Source organism: Myotis yumanensis, unplaced genomic scaffold (assembly GCF_028538775.1).
Source record: "Myotis yumanensis isolate MYYU_CA2020_CCGP unplaced genomic scaffold, mMyoYum1.0.hap1 SCAF_2, whole genome shotgun sequence".
Classification (NCBI taxonomy): domain Eukaryota; kingdom Metazoa; phylum Chordata; class Mammalia; order Chiroptera; family Vespertilionidae; genus Myotis; species Myotis yumanensis.
Window position 1 is genome coordinate 55506442 of NW_027223753.1, and position 16573 is coordinate 55523014.

Sequence of the window (16573 nt, forward strand, 5' to 3'; positions counted from 1 at the left end):
TAGTATAGATTAAAAATACTGCCCTGGCCAGTGTTTTTAATCTTCTTGAGTGAGTTTCAGAGCATCAGACTATGAACTGAAGGGTCTCGGGTTCGATTCTAATCAAGAATACATGTCCAGGTTGCAGGCTCGATCCCCAGTAGGGGGTGTGCAGGAGTCAGCCAATCTCATCAATGATGTTTCTATCTCTTTCTCCTTCTCCCTTCCTCTCTGAAATCAATAAATATATATTAAAAAAAATACTACTGAGCTAGTATTTAGATATATTATATACCAAACCACCAAAGCCCCATATTGTAATTTAAGGCAAGTTATTTAAAAATGTAATTCATTTCTGTCATTTTACTTCCAACTCCTACCCTTTAGTTGACTAATTCTTTATATTTGCAACTATGGCTGCCACAGAATTAGAATTTCTTCTCAAAGAAGGCATTATATCTTAATTTCCTTGATTATTCCCTACTGCCAACTATAATATTTTAGTTGCAAAATAACTTAGTAAATAAATATGTGTTAATATGATTGCTTAATATAAAAGTACTATTTATCTTGCTTACTACATGCTAATAAGAAGAGCTTGAGAATTCAGAACATTAACATGACCAAAATTTCCACAAGTAGCAGGAATGCTCTAAGGTAAGACAACCGTTAAGAGTGGACTAAAAGGGTAAATATAAAATATGTAAGTAAAATGCCTATATTTCTTCCACAGTATAGAAAGGTAATGGGAAGAGCTATATGTTGGTTTAAAATTGTCTCATTTAGGGTGTCGTGTGAATATTTAATGCAATCAAAATTTGCATGAAGTTAATAGTTTATTAACTTCTAAGCCATACAGTGGTGAGTATCCTTGAAGAACTCAGAAAAAAACACGTGTTAACTTTCTAAATTCAGGTAATTCTGGAGACGAACAGGAATTGGAAGTGAGAATATCCCATTTGGGAGCATGTTGTTGGTCAGTAGTTGAGACCTGATGGTTATTCTGCAAAGATGTAATAGTTCACATGGATCCCTGTATCTCGTTGAAGGTATGTAGTTGAACCAATCTGAAATAATTGGACGTCTTCCTAGATTTAGCTGTGTCTGAAGAAAAGGGAAACATTTTAATTTTGTAATGTTAATCATTGGATGAGTTCAAGTAGGATTTTTATTTAAATTAATAAACTATATCTTAAATTTATATTTAAGACCCTTATATTTTTTCTAAAGCATTTTCATCTGAGGAAAATATTTTTGTTCCCATTTCATTATTACAACTATATATACACTTTAATATGTGTAGGGCACACATTATTTCTTACAACAGTGAACCTGTCTATGTTTTTAATTTTAGACAGATCATACATTTGTTTTTTTAACTTTATTTTCATTGTTGACACTATGATGCCCACCTCCACCCAGCCTCTGCTCCCCTTCTCTCTGACCATCACCACACTGTTATCTGTCTATAGGTTATGTAGGTTATGCATATATGTTCTTTGGCTAATCTCTTCACCTCCTTTCATCTAGTCACCCTTTTCCTCCTCCCCTCTGAGAACTGATAGTGTGTTCCATGTATTCATGCCTCTTTTACTATTTTGTTCACTAGATTCCACATGTAAGTGAGATCATACGGTATTTGTCTTTCTTTAACTGGTGAAGTACATATGTGTTATTAGAGTAGTGTTGTCAACTTGGTTATACACTAGAATTATCTAGGAAACTTTAAGATATACCAGTGCTAAGGTTCTACTTCAGAAATTCTGATTTGATCTGGGTTTGGGCACAGACAACATAAATCCTAAAAGTTTCCTCAGATGGTTCTAATCATTATAGAGTACAACTTCATACTGCTAAGCCACGAGAAGACCTAACAGGAGGTCCATCCAGATGAAAAGACCAAGTCTTTTTTTTTTATCAGACAAAATAGACTTTATTTTTTTTGATTAGTTAAATCCTTATTGTTCAGATTATTACATTTGTTCCTCTTTTTTCCCCCATAACTCCCCTCCACCCAGTTCCCACCCCACCCTCCTCCCTCACTCCCCACCCACTGTCCTCATCCATAGGTGAATGATTTTTGTCCAGTCTCTTCCCGCATCCTCCTCACCCCTTTCCCCCCCAAGAATAGTCAGTCCACTCCCTTTCTATGCCCCTGATTCTATTATAATTACCAGTTCATTCTGTTCATCAGATTATTCACTTGATTTTTCAGATTCACTTGTTGATAGATGTGTATTTGTTGTTCATAATTTGTATTTTTACCTTTTTCTTCTTCTTCCTCTTCTTAAAGGATACCTTTCAGCATTTCACATAATACTGGTTTGGTGGTGATGAACTCCTTTAGCTTTTTCTTATCTGTGAAGCTCTTTATCTGACCTTCACTGCTGAATGATAGCTTTGCTGGATAAAGTAATCTTGGTTGTAGGTTCTTGGTATTCATCACTTTGAATATTTCTTGCCACTCCCTTCTGGCCTGTAAAGTTTCTGTTGAGAAATCAGCTGACAGTCATATGGGTACTCCCTTGTAGGTAACTGACTTTCTTTCTCTTGCTGCTTTTAGGATACTCTCTTTGTCTTTTGCTCTTGGAATTTTAATTATGATGTGTCTTGGTGTGGTCCTCTTTGGATTCCTTTTGTTTGGGGTTCTATGCGCTTCCTGGACTTGGAAGTCTATTTCTTTCACCAGGTAGGGAAAGTTTTCTGTCATTATTTCTTCAAATAGGTTTTCAATATCTTGCTCTCTCTCTTCTTCTGGCACCCCTATAATTCAGATGTTGGTACGCTTGAAGCTGTCCCAGAGGCTCCTTACACTATCTTCGTATTTTTGGATTCTTTTTTCATTATGCTTTTCCGGTTGGATGTTTTTTGCTTCTTCGTATTTCAAATCTTTGGCTTGATTCTTGCAATCCTCTAGTCTGCTGTTGGGAGTCTGTATAATATTCTTTATTTCAGTCAGTGTATGCTTAATTTCTAGTTGGTCCTTTATCACAACCTCGAGGGTCTCATTAGATTTCTTGTAGGTCTCATTAAGTTTATCGGCAGTTTCTAGAAAATTCTTGAAAAACCTAAAAAGTGTGGTTTTGAACTCAATATCCAGTAGTTTGCTTTCCTCCGTTTTTGTCATTTGTGTCCTTTTTCTTTGTCTCTGCATTTTTTATGCTTCCCTGTGTTGATAAAGTGGTTTTCTGTGCTAAGTGTCCTCTAGGGCCCAGTGGTTCAGCCTCCCCAATTACCTGAGGAGGACACTCTTGTGGTCTTTGTGCACAGTCTTGTTGTAGTTAAGCCTTGATTGTTGTAGGTATCACTGGGAGGAATTGACCTCCAGGCCAACTGGCTGTGAGAATCAGCTGTGTCTGCAGTGGGAGAAATTCTGTACTGGAGACACCCCTCTGGGGCAAGACTTGCTTCAATGGGGCTTTGGTGCTCACTGAGTCTGCCCCCTGAGTGCGTCCTTTATGGTTCCACGGAGCTGCAAACTGGATGGTCCCACTCTGACCTCTGGGTACATTGGCTCCTGGATCTCTAGGGAGGTGATAATCTAGCCTCTGCCTTAGGCTATCCAGCAAAAGCCTCCCTGCAGGGCTTGGGCAGGGCGAGTCCCACAGGATCAACAGGGCGGGGCTAGCAGTTATGGCTGCTCTCAGAGGCCCTGCTTCTCAGTGTCCCAGCAATTGCTGCAAGCCCCTCCTAGAGAAAGCTGCCCTCGAGTTCCGACCGATGCCAGACAGTCCCACTTCTCCCATATGTGTCTGGGTCCCCAGAGACTTGCCCGGAACTGGAGCTCAGAGCTTGAGACTCCCTCCCGATTGAAAACGACAATGGCTCCCTCAGCCGCCAGTCCGCTTCATGTGCGCCTCTGTACCTTAGTATTTTACTTCCGAACTGCGCCTCCTCTGAGTCTCGGTATGCTTTTCTCTTTCCTTCTAGTTGTAGAATTTCCACTCAGCCAGCCTTCCTGTGGTTCTGGATGATGTCTGTTCCGTCTTTTAGTTGTATTTTTGAAGTGGTTGTGCTAGGCAGCAATCTCCGGTGTTTACCTATGCCACCATTTTGGTTTCTCCTCGAAAAGACTAAGTCTTAAAGTTTCAGTTAAGGTGCCCTTTTAGAGATTTACTTCTAGAAGCCAAACAGCAGTAGGTTGACTTAGAATTAAGAATATTACTGTGTTGCAGACATTTCTCCAGTAGAACCTATACTCTACAGACTACATGACACTCTCACTTAAATGATAGATAATTTTTCATTATTTATTCAATACTTGGTTATTAAAAAAGTAGTATATGCTACAACTGAGCTCGGTGCTTTGGTACACAAAATAGACATAGTCTGTGATGATAGGACTGTGGTCCAGAGGTAAAACCATTTAAATATATGTTTACCATAAAATATATAGGCCTCGATAGGGGAACTGCAGTACAAGGAAGCATGGAAATGCAAAGTAGGGGCATTTAAAGTGTTCTTTAAGTAAGTATTTATGCTCTTTCACCATCTTCCTCAGTGCTACTTTAGCTTATTAAAATGTAATTGATTAGAACCCAACTATAATCTTTTTGCCCCTCAGGCAAATGATTTTGATCAACTCATTCTATTCTAGTACTTTTCTAGTTTGATTGTTCCTAAGAAATAGCATTCAAGGAATTTGTTGAGAATTTCTTTTTCTATAATAATTGTGCAGGATTAACACTGAATGAGGACAAGCAAGTTACTGAAGATGCAGAAATTTTTAATTGCTTTTGTTTTAAAAATTGGTTGCCAAAATAATTTGACCAATTTGCTTTCTTTATGGTGGTCTAATGCATGGTTGATTGATATGCACTGTTAAGACTTAAGAAAAAACAAAATACCAGCAGAGTTATATTTGTAAGGAATTTGTTTCTGAAGGCACACATTTAAAGATAAGGGGAACTGCTAAAGTCCTTGGTAATTTTATTGGTTTAAATTTATAGGAGTAGCTTTTTTGTCCTTAAGCAGACTTATTTCTTGCTATGCTAGTAGACATGATACAATGATGTAAAAATTTGCAGTTCATTTTGTTAGGGTAAACATGACCTCCATATGGTTGATTTTGCCCCCTCTAAATTTGGTTTATTTCAAAAAATCTTATCAAGGAGAAGAATCCCTCCACATTTCTGAGGGATAGGTATTTTCTACTGAGGAAATATTTAAGCATATATATACTAGAGGCCCGGGGCACGACATTCATGCACTGGGGGGCCCTCAGCCCGGCCTGCGCCCTCTCCCAGTCTGGGACCCCTCAGGGATGTCTGACTACTGACTTAGACCCCTCCGGGATGTCTGACTGCTGGCTTAGGCCCACTCCCTTAGTGCTGCCTCAGAGGTGGGAGAGGCTCCTGCCACCACTGCTGCATTCGCCAGCAATGAGCCCGGCTTCTAGCACACTGACCATCAGGGGGCAGCTCCTGCATTGAGTGTCTGCCTCTGGTGGTCAATGTGAGTCATAGCAACTGGTCATTCCATTGTTTGGTCGATTTGCATATTAGGGTTTTATTACATAGGATGTATATACATACTAGAGGCCCGGTGCATGAAATTCGTGCATGTGGGGGGAGTCCCTCAGCCCGGCCAGCAGGACCCCTTGGGGGATGTCTGACTGTTGGTTTAGGCCTGATCCCACAGGAAACCGGCAGTCAGACATCCCTCTCGCAATCCAGGACCACTGGCTCCTAACCACTTACCTACCTACCTGCCTAATGCCCCTAACTGCTCCCCTGCCTGCCTGATTGCCCCTCATTGCCTCTGCCTGCCTGCCTGGTTGCCCCTAACGGCCTTCCCCTGCTGGCCTAGTCGTCCCCAATGTGCACACGGCTGAGGTCCCTCAGCCCAGCCTGTGCCCTCTTGCAGTCCGGGAGCCCTCAGGGGATGTCCTCGGGGGAGCAGGCCTAAGCCAGCAGTCAGATATCCTTAGCTCTGCTATGGAGGCAGTAGAGGCTCCCGCCACCGCTACTGTGCTTGCTAGCAGTGAGCCCAGCTCAGGGCTTCTGGCTGAGTGGCACAACCCCTGTGGGAGCGCACTGACCACCAGGGGGCAGCTCCTGCATTGAGTGTCTGCCCCCTGGGGATCAGTGTGCATCATAACGACTGGTTTTTCCACCGTTTGGTTGATTTGCATATTAGCCTTTTATTATATAGGAGATATATATATATATATATATATATATATATATATATATACACACACACACATATATATATGTATACACATACTGTATATACGTATACATATAACATATATACTTTAATTCTTTATTGTTGAAAGTATTACATATGTCTCCTTTTCCACCTATTGACCTCTCTCAGCCTGCTCCTACCCCTCAGCACAGGTCCTCATCCCCCTACTGTTTGTGTTCACTGGTTATTATGTGCATGCATATAAGGTCTTTGGTTAATCTCTTACCCCCACCCCCCACTCCTGCCCACCCTCCCTGCTGTCCCTCTGAGGTTTGATGATTTATTCAATGCTTCTATGTCTCTGGATCTATTTTTTGTTCAAGTTTATATTGTTCACTGTATTCCACAAATGAGTGAGACCATGTGATATTTATCTTTCTCCAACTGGCTTATTTCACTTAGCATATGCTCTCCAGGTCCATCCATGCTGTTGCAAATGGTAAGAGTTCTTTCTTTTTTAAAGCAGTGTAGTATTCCATTGTGTAGATATACCATTTTTTAATCCACTCATCTGATGGGCACTTAGACTGTTTCCAAATCTTAGCTATTGTAAATTGTGCTGCTATAAACATAGGGGTGCATATATTATTTTTGATTGGTGTTTCTGATTTCGTGAGATATATTCCTAGAAGTGGGATTACTGTGTCAAATAGGATTTCCATTTTTAAATTTTTGAGGAAACTCCATCCTGTCTTTCACAGTGACTGCATCAGTCTGCATTCTCACCAGAAATGCACGAGGGTTCCTTTTTCTCTGCATCCACGCCAGTACTTGTCACTTGTTGATTTGTTGATGATAGCCATTCAGACAGGTGTGAGATGGTACCTCATTATTGTTTTGACTTGCATCTCTCAGATGATTAATGACTTTGAGCATTTTTATATGCCTTTTTGCCTTCTGTATGTCCACTTTTGAAAAGTGTCTATTTAAAGCCAGTTGGAGAAAGATAAATATCACATGATCTCACTCATTTGTGGAATATAATGAACAACATAAATTGATAGACAAAAATAGATCCAGAGACACAGAAGCATTGAAAAGACTGCTCAGAGGGAAGGCAAGGGAGAGTGAGAGAGGTGGGTAGAAATCAACCAAAGGACTTGTATGCATGCATAACCAATGGACACGGACACCAGGGGGTTGAGGGCATGTGCTGGGGGTGGGAGTGGCTGGGGAGAGGTCAATGAGGGAAAAAAGAGACATATGTAATACTTTCAACAATAAAGAATTTAAATTAAAAAAAAGAAAAAAGAAAAGTGCCTATTTAGGTCCTTTGTCCATTTTTTGATTGGATTGTTTATCTTCCTTTTGTTAAGTTGTATGTGTTCCCTATAAATTTTGGAGATTAAGAACTTATCGGATATAACATTGGAAAATATGTTCTCGTATGCAATGGGTTCCCTTTTCATTTTGTTGATAGTTTCTTTTGCTGAGCAGAAGCTTCTTATTTTGATGTAGTCCCATTTGTTTATTTTCTCCTTAGTTTCCTTTGCATTGGGAGATGTATCAGTTAAATATATTGCTATGAGATATGTTTGATATTTTGCTGCCTATGGATTCTTTTAAACTTTTAATCGTTTCCCATCTTACATTTAATTCTTTTATCCATTTTGAGTTTATTTTTGTGTATGGTGTAAGTTGGTGGTCTAGTTTCGTTTTTTTGCATGTATCAGTCCAATTTTCCTAACACCATTTCTTGAAGAGACTGTCTTGACTCCTTTGTATGCTCTTGCCTCCTTTGTCAAATATTAATTGAGCATAATGGCTTGGGTCAATTTCTGGGTTCTCTGTTCAGTTCCATTGGTCTATATGTCTGTTCTTGTGCCAGTTCAAGGTGGTTTTGAGAATAGTGGCTTTGTAATATAGCTTGATATCTGTTATTGTGCTCCTTCCAACTTTGTTCTTCTGAGGATTGCTGTGGCTATTCAGGGTCTTTTTTTATTCCAAATGAATTTTTGGAGAGTTTGTTCTAGGTCTATGAAATACACCATTGGTATTTTAATTGGGATTGCATTGAATCTATAAATTGCTCTGGGTAGTATGGACATTTTAATCATGTTGATTCTACCATTCCATGAACATGGTATATTCTTCCACTTGTTTATATCTTCCTCTATCTCCTTTTTCAATGTCCTATAGTTTTCAGTTAAGTTTATTCATAGGTATCTTAATTTTTTGTTGTTATAATGGTAAATGGGATTTTTTTTTTTTAGTTTCTCTTTCTGTGAGTTCATTATTGGTGTATAAAAATTCCATAGATTTCTGGGTGTTAATTTTGTATCCTGCTACGATGCCAAATTCATTTACTAAATCTAGTAGTTTTTTGATGGATTCTTTAGGGTTTTCTATGTACAATATCATGTCATCTGCGAATAATGCCAGTTTTACTTCTTCTTTTCCAATTTGGATACCTTTTATTTCTTCTTCTTGTCTGATTGCTATGACTAGCACTTCCAAAACTATGTTGGACAGGAGTGGTGAAAGTGGGCATCCCTATCTTGTTCCTGTTCTTAGGGGAAATGGTTTTAGTATTTGCCCATTAAATATGATGTTGGCTATAGGTTTGTTATATAAGGCTTTTATTATGTTGAGGTATGATCCCTCTATTCCCACTTTGCTGATAGTTTTTATCAAAAAAAGGGTGTTGGATTTTGTCAAATGCTTTTTCTGCATCAATTGATATGATCTAAACCTTTATATTTTTATGCTTAAATTATTTTGAGATTTTGAAAAGAAAAATTTGTATCCTGATTGTAAAAAATCTGATTGTCGTTTGAGAGAAATGTAAATATTATTGAAAATATGCCCTAACCGGTTTGGCTCAGTGGATAGAGCGTCGGCCTGAGGACTGAAGGGTCCCAGGTTCGATTCCAGTTAAGGGCATGTACCTTGGTTGCGGGCACATCCCCAGTAGGAGGTATACAGGAGGCAGCTGATCGATGTTTCTCTCTCATCGATGTTTCTAACTCTCTATCCCTCTCCCTTCCTCTCTGTAAAAAATCAATAAAATATATTAAAAAAAGAAAATATTCTATTGACAGAAAAAGTTTGTTAAAATTTTAATTTATTGTGTTTTTAAGAAACATAGCAATCCTAATAAAATAGATCTTTATGTAATTAGAATGTAATATTAACATACATTTACTTAGTAAACACTAAAATAAACTATAAACTATATTTATATTTAGAAGACAAAATTATGAAATAAAGGACTGATATTGGATAAAATTTGAATTTTGTCTAATTATAACTTATAAGCATATACTCAATGATTGATTTTTCAATGAATACAATCTATAGATGAAAAATTAACTTCATTTTTGCCTCACAATTTTTTTTCTTAAAATTGATCAATAGTTGAGCCCAAACCCAAAGAACAATTTTTTGCTTACCTGTATTTCTCTGATTGAAATGACAGAAAGCACTCTGGAACATAGCACTAAACACGTTTTCGCATCTTCCTGGATGTCTACCAATTCATGATCAACCATTATTCTCACTCTTGAAGGGTAGAGCAGTATTGTTAACACAATGTTGATAGGGTTTTTTTCTCTTTCTAAGATTCCATATTGCAGGAGTATTTTTAAGATGCTAGATTGTCTTGTCTGAGCTACATAAAGTAGAGGTGTGATGCCACTTAGTGGGCTTGGACAGTATACTGGTGTGAAAGTTCTGTGAATCAAACAAACGAACCTCACTGAATATAGAACTAAGAGATATGGTAAACACTTTGTCTTAACAATAATAGGAAAATAATAGTACTTGCTTATATATTAAATGTCTTAAATGTTCATGTAACTTTATATAGAATATGTCTTAGTTTTCTGCTCTATTAATCTAGAACATACTCAAGGTTAAAGAAATAAGAAAACTTCTACTACATACTTAAACCCCTTTTACACTTGTAAGAACAAACAAACAAAAGATTTGCAACGTGTAGGAAGTTTTACTTTTAGTAACAGTAATTCTGTTTCTCATTTGAGAAATCCATTGTGATTATAACAAGTATTATAAAACTGATGCAGCTCTGAAAAATCTAAAATGGAAAAGGGAGAAAGACTTTTTATTTCACCTTATTAATATCACAGAATTATATGACCATTTTGATAACTTCTTGTTTGTTTTTATTGTTCTCGATTATATGTCAGTGGTGTGCTTGAATTGAGTTTAAATATTGGATGAAGAGGAGTAAGTGCAACTACTTTAACTTTTTTTTAAATTCAATTTTTCACTTTAATAACATTAGAATTGGTACTTGTAAGTTAAAGAAATGTAAATGCCATATCAGATCCTTCAAGGGCAGAATTTTATTTTCTTTCTTTAGTAAAGTTATGAAAATCCTCTGCAATCTTGTTTTCCTGATGGGCTTCAGGATGACTAGACTTGAAAATTTCTCTTCCCTATGACTGAAATGAAAATTACTGTTTCTACATTTAGAGTTTTGGAATTGTTTCATTTAAAGATATTTATGTTTGCTGTTGAATTTGTCTCCATATATAGGTAGGATATGGTAGAACCAACCACAGGGTATTTTATGTTATCAGGCCTTAATTTGGCCAAGTAAACATGACTTTTAGGGTTAAAGAAAGGGAAATTTTATTCATGCTTCTTGTCTCTGGTTTCTCTTGATTGGTCTAATAAAATGCTAATATATTCTGCAGAACAGTATACAAGCTATAAATTCTGGTTTTGGACAATTATGCAGAACAAGGAAAGCATTATTTAAAGGGGGAATTTTAAGATTGCATATACTTAATCAAGATGGGAGGTAACATGGTATAATGCCATAAAAATGGAGATTAAGGGTTCTAGGTTCTAGGTTTTGGTTCTCCTAACTAGCTAGTATGATGTTAAGTCAACCTCTTTGGGTCTCAGTTTCCTTTTGCATTTATGTATTAGCTTGTTCATTCATTCATTTATTCATTCATTTAATACTTGCTTATCTAGAGCATATTGAGTAATAGGTATGCAGAGATGAAAGATATAGTCTTGGTATTAAGATGTTTATTATAGTCTAGTAAGGGAAACAGACAAGTAATTCAATAAATATAAGGCAGGGTTATAATTACTATGATAGAAGCATGGTTGGGGCCCTCTAAAAGCACTGAGGAAGGACACTTACTCTACTGGAACAGTCATTGCTCTAGTTTATTCTGGAGCTAATACTGGAAGTATTAGTAGGCATTTGCCAACAAAAAGATTGAAAGAATGTTTCATAAACCAACATTGGAGAATTGTTGTACCTGAATTACCTATATAAAAATTAATATTTTGTATTAGATAAGTTCTCTGGTTGAAGTGTATTTGGGGGTCCTAGAGATCTCCTCTGTGGTGATTCCATCAGTACCTCCAAAAAGTAAAGTTTGAAAATCACTAAACCAACTACTTTATCTCCAAAACTTCATTGAGCCCTAAAATGACAAGATTTTGTGATTTAAACAAAACAATAATAGGATGGTGCAGTGCAGAGCAGCAGTTTAGAAATTAAGAAGCGGGTAGCCCGCTAGCGTGGCTCAGTGGTTGAACATTGATCTATGAACCAGGAGATCATGATTCAATTTCTGGTCAGGGCACATTCTGGGGTTGCGGGCTCGATCTCCAGTTGGGGGGGGGTGCACAGGAGGCAGCTGATCAATGATTCTCTCTCATCATTGATGTTTCTCTCTCTCTATTCCTTGCCCTTCCTCTCTGAAATCAATAAAAATATTTTTTTAAAAAAGAAGTGGGTTTTTGTCATAACTCTCTTCATGGTATATCTATATCCTTTTAAGTTCTGTATATACAAATATATGCACTCTTTCCTGGAATTGTCTCCAGGTCAATAATGTACTAGACATTTCATCTTTTTACAAGTACTCCCAACACACATCCAAAATTGAACTCCTAAACTACTTCTCCTTTTGCATTCTTATCCTGCTTATTGGTATTCACTTTCCCCAAACACCACTGCATCCAACTGTCTCACATTTCTTTGATTTATATGTTATTTTCCTCCCTTTTAAATTCTATCTTGCTCATTGTATAAGGCCCTGTCTAATAAACACTTTTGTGAAGTCTTCTTTGATTACCTGATCTTCCTCTTATCCACATGGAACTTTGTGCATACTTCCATTAAGCCCTTATCATTTTGGACATTTTTAATCTTTAATTTTCTCTTCAAAAATAAATGAGTGAGCAAGATGAACTATACAAATTTAAGCTACACAACAGCAATAATTTTTGTCTGTTTTAGTCCACTGTTATATCCCTTAATGCCTAGAACAATCCTTGCCCATAGTAGACACATAAATTTTTTAATTGATTTTTTTCACTATTATCATATATATATATATATATATATATATATATATATATATATATATGTGTGTTCCTTAAATCTATTCTGTAGCTTTCAGACCTAATAAGATTTTTAGTTAAGTGCAATCATTTAAAATTTTCAAAAGCAATCTAATTTATTCATCTTGCTAACCCTTAAGAAGATATTTGAACTAAGAGTCCTATAAATAAGATATTTTGCACCAAAAATGTTGAAAACCTAACTAAAACTCAAGTAAGTTTAAAATGAGATTTAAAAGTCTAATCTGTACCCAAATGACATATGATTAATCCCCATGTTTAAAGAGCATGTTACTATTAACCAAAATCTGCTTAACCTGTACTGACAGTTAATTATAATAGTACTTATATGGATGGAATGAAGCAAGCAAAGCAGGAATCCTTTTTTAAATGTGAGGTTAATGAACTGAACTCTCTGTATCTGAAAACCTGTCACACACGCTTATGAAATGGGGCATAATATTTCCATGTAGACATGCAGAGAATGATTTTGTTTTGAAGCTATATTAATTATTTCTAATATATTTTCTTTTACTATTTCTCCTTTGGTTTTGAGCTGGTAGATTTAATAGTTGTTTCTTTGTAATAAGTTTTATCTTTGATATTTAAGACAGTTGACTATTCTCAATCCTCTTTCACTGGTTTCTATTTTTCTCCCCTCAACATTTAAGTAGATATGGCCTTTCCACTAATTTTCATTTGACTAATTATTCTCAGGCAATTTCATCTATGGCTATAACTTCAACTATTGTCTACTAATTCATTCAACAAATACTTATTGAATACATACTATATGCCAGCAGTGTTTTGGGTGCGTAGAATACACGAATCAACAAAACAAAGATACCTCCTTTCTTGATTATATTGTAGTGAGGGGTAACAGACAATGCCAAATGAACATTGCAAATAAGCAAATTTTATAATGTTGGAAGGTTTGATGACTGGGAAAAGAAAAAGTAGAGCAGGATAAGAAATATGGATGTGCAGGAGGGTGCAGTGAGGGCATTTTCCAATTTTAAGTGGGATGATAAGAGAGGGCATAGCAGAATGATGACATTTGGATAAAGAAGAAGGAGCTGAAGTTAGCCATTTGGATATTTGAGGACCCTAAGGCAGGAGAGTGTACCTGGAGTGGTGAAAGAAGAGTGAGGGAGCCAGTGTGGCTGAAAGAGTGAATAGGGTGGGAATAGTAGGAAATGAGCACACAGGTCATGGGATGCGACATCAGATGGAGCCTTGTAGATCGCTGAAAGAACTTAATTTTTTATTCTAAATGGAATGGAGGAGCCATTGGAGATTTTGAGTAAAAAAAGCAACATGACCTATGTTTGTTGAAAATTTGTTATGGGATAGAAGGAGGGAAATCACTTAGCTTGGTACAAGGTGATAACAGTGGAGGTAGTCATATTCTGTATCTTGTTTGAAAGTAGAACCAACAGATATCCTGACAGATAAGATGTGGAATGTAAAGAAAAAGAGAGACATCAGCTAGTGCACTCCATATTAGAGGCTGCTGATCTCTGCTATAGTTAAAAATATAATAGTCCTTAAAACAACCGAAAGTGCTATTTCAGGGTTTTATTACTGATGTTGCATACCAGAGCTATCAGTTCCTGTATTTGGGTGGTCATTAAAGAAAGAAATCCAGTTCTCCAATACCACAGTGATACACAATTAAGAAAATAGTTCAGCTTCAGGTAGAATCTAAATTGGTTTAGTCTTTAACTGATCTTATCTGTGTTGTTTTTCATTGCATATATGCTTTCTATCATCATGCCTAGTACAGTGCATCACACATAGTAATATTATAAATGATTTTGAATGAATGAACAAATGCACATCTAATCAAACCAATACCTAAAATTAAAGCTCAAACTGGAGTTAGTGCAAGTTAAGTAACTTGAGACTCTATGTTATGGACTCTGCAAAGAGGTCACATTGGAGATTTATTTTTACAAGATCCTCAGTAGCCGAAACCGGTTTGGCTCAGTGGATAGAGCGTCGGCCTGTGGACTGAGGGGTCCCAGGTTCGATTCCGGTCAAGGGCATGTACCTGGGTTGCGGACACATCCCCAGTGGGAAGTGTGCAGGAGGCGGCTGATCAATGTTTCTCTCTCATCAATGTTTCTAACTCTCTCTCTCTCTCTCTCTCTCCCTTCCTCTCTGTAAAAAATCAATAAAATATATATTTTTTTAAAAAAAGATCCTCAGTAGTATTTATTAGCTAGGTTGACAGATTCAGACTATGTGAAAGTTTGTTCTATAACAGACTAAAGCAGGTACTTGGCTTTCATTGTGCTCAATTCTGGTGAATTTGGAGTCAAATTTATCAATGCTTAACATACAAAGAGGGAATAAGTGTGTTTAATAAGTATTACTAAGTGAATTTGTGTGTATATTTTATTTTTTGAAAGTCAATTTATTTTAAAAAGTCCATTTATATACATACTATAGATATACATTCTCAGTATACAGTACCTTTGTCTACTTAGAGAAATTTAAATTGTCTAACATTGCATTACCTTGAGCATTAACATGTAAGCTTTATAGAGCAGAACCACTAGTAATTTACTGAATATATATATATATATATATATATATATATACACACACACACACACATATATGTATATATATATATATATATATATATATATATATATATATATATATATAAAAATTTATTGAATAAGAAAAGGAAGGAATGAAAGAGTGAACAAATGAATGAGCATTCAAGTCAAGATTTCTTATCCATATGTATATATAGCCACTATACATATACATTTTAGAAAAAAGTAGTAATATAATTTCTTAAATAGCAATTTTCTTCTTTTATGGTGAAAACATATGAGATTATTACCTCCATATCAGTGCCAGGTTACAACTTCTGTCTTGAACATAGTCTTTTGTCTTCTTGAGAAGCAATTCCACAAAGTCAGGATTACCTTTTCTGGCAAAAATCCAGTACAGAATTGTATTCACACATATTTCAGTAAATTCAAGATTAAAATTCAGTTCAAAACGGTATCCTGATTTTTCCACAAATGCGATGTAATCTGTGAGTAGTATGTCAAACCCATCCAAGTCGACGTACCTCAGAATTTTTGCCAGTGTTCTGTAAATTCTAGGTTCATAACAGTGATATCCCCATTGACCCAAAAACTGCAAGGATGGTCTTTTAACAATTTTATCAACAAGACTGCAGAATATATTGCTTCTTGGACAAGAAGTCTTACGACATAATTTAGAAGATTTACTCATTGCTACTTAGGCAACGATATAGTAAAGAAATCACAGGAAGGCATACTGTAATCCTTCAGTTACATATTTTGAGAATGGGGTAGGCTTTACTCCACAAACAGGAAGTGCCCTTTAAACTGTGGCCAGAAAAATTGTCATATGAATTATTACCATGAAGTTCTGAATGACATCACAATAGATGGAGATCTGTCATCAGCATAGGTCAGAAGTTTGGGATATTATATGTGACTGGTGACATTTGAGAGAGATATTGGACAGAAATGCCATGTGTGAGAACTAAGATATGATATTCTTAGTGTTCTAAGAACTCAGTTCAAACTAGTATATATGTTTATCAAGTACAGTCTATATATTAGACAAAATATTATGAATCAGGTTGATCAGGTGGCTTGGCTAGCCAGCCAGCCAGCCGCCTGAGGCCCCTCCTCCTGACTGGCCCTGCCCCCGATTGGCCCCAATTGGGGCAGGCTGGTCGGACCCCATCCATGCATGAATTCATGCACCGGGCCTCTAGTGTATAACAAACTCTTACACACTACTTACTGCATACTAGGCACTAGTTAAGTATTTTATGTAGTGACTAGAGGCCCGGTGCATGGATTTGTGCACCATTGGGGTCCGTCGGCCTGGCCTGCAACCTCTCACAATCTGGGACCCCTCAGGGGACGTCGGAGAGCTGGTTTTGGCCCAATCCTTGCAAGTCCAATCCAGACAGGAGGGAGCTCGATCCTGTGTATTGAGCGTCTGCCCCCTGGTGGTCAGTGTTGCTTTGATGTGCACTTGCATAGCAAAGGAAGTCAGTGCG

The 16573-nt window shown here is 36.9% G+C and overlaps 1 protein-coding gene across 1 annotated transcript; it reads right to left on the minus strand.

Moving 5' to 3' along the window:
- Positions 1–876: 876 nt before the first annotated feature.
- Positions 877–15768, minus strand: ASB17 (ankyrin repeat and SOCS box containing 17). Its single transcript, XM_070403384.1, has 3 exons — positions 15368–15768; positions 9564–9843; positions 877–1083 (listed from the first exon to the last, which is right to left on the minus strand). Exons 1-3 carry the CDS (start codon positions 15766–15768, stop codon positions 877–879), a joined length of 888 nt encoding a protein of 295 aa, XP_070259485.1.
- Between the last annotated feature and the right edge of the window lie 805 nt (positions 15769–16573).

Coding starts and splice junctions, on each gene's coding strand:
- ASB17 (XM_070403384.1), bottom strand. CDS start 15,768: ATGAGTAAATCTTCTAAATTATGTCGTAAGACTTCTTGTCCAAGAAGC. Junction 9,844..15,367: donor AACCTGGCACTGATATGGAG/GTAATAATCTCA, acceptor TTTGATTCACAG/AACTTTCACACCAGTATACT. Junction 1,084..9,563: donor TTTCAATCAGAGAAATACAG/GTAAGCAAAAAA, acceptor CCTTTTCTTCAG/ACACAGCTAAATCTAGGAAG.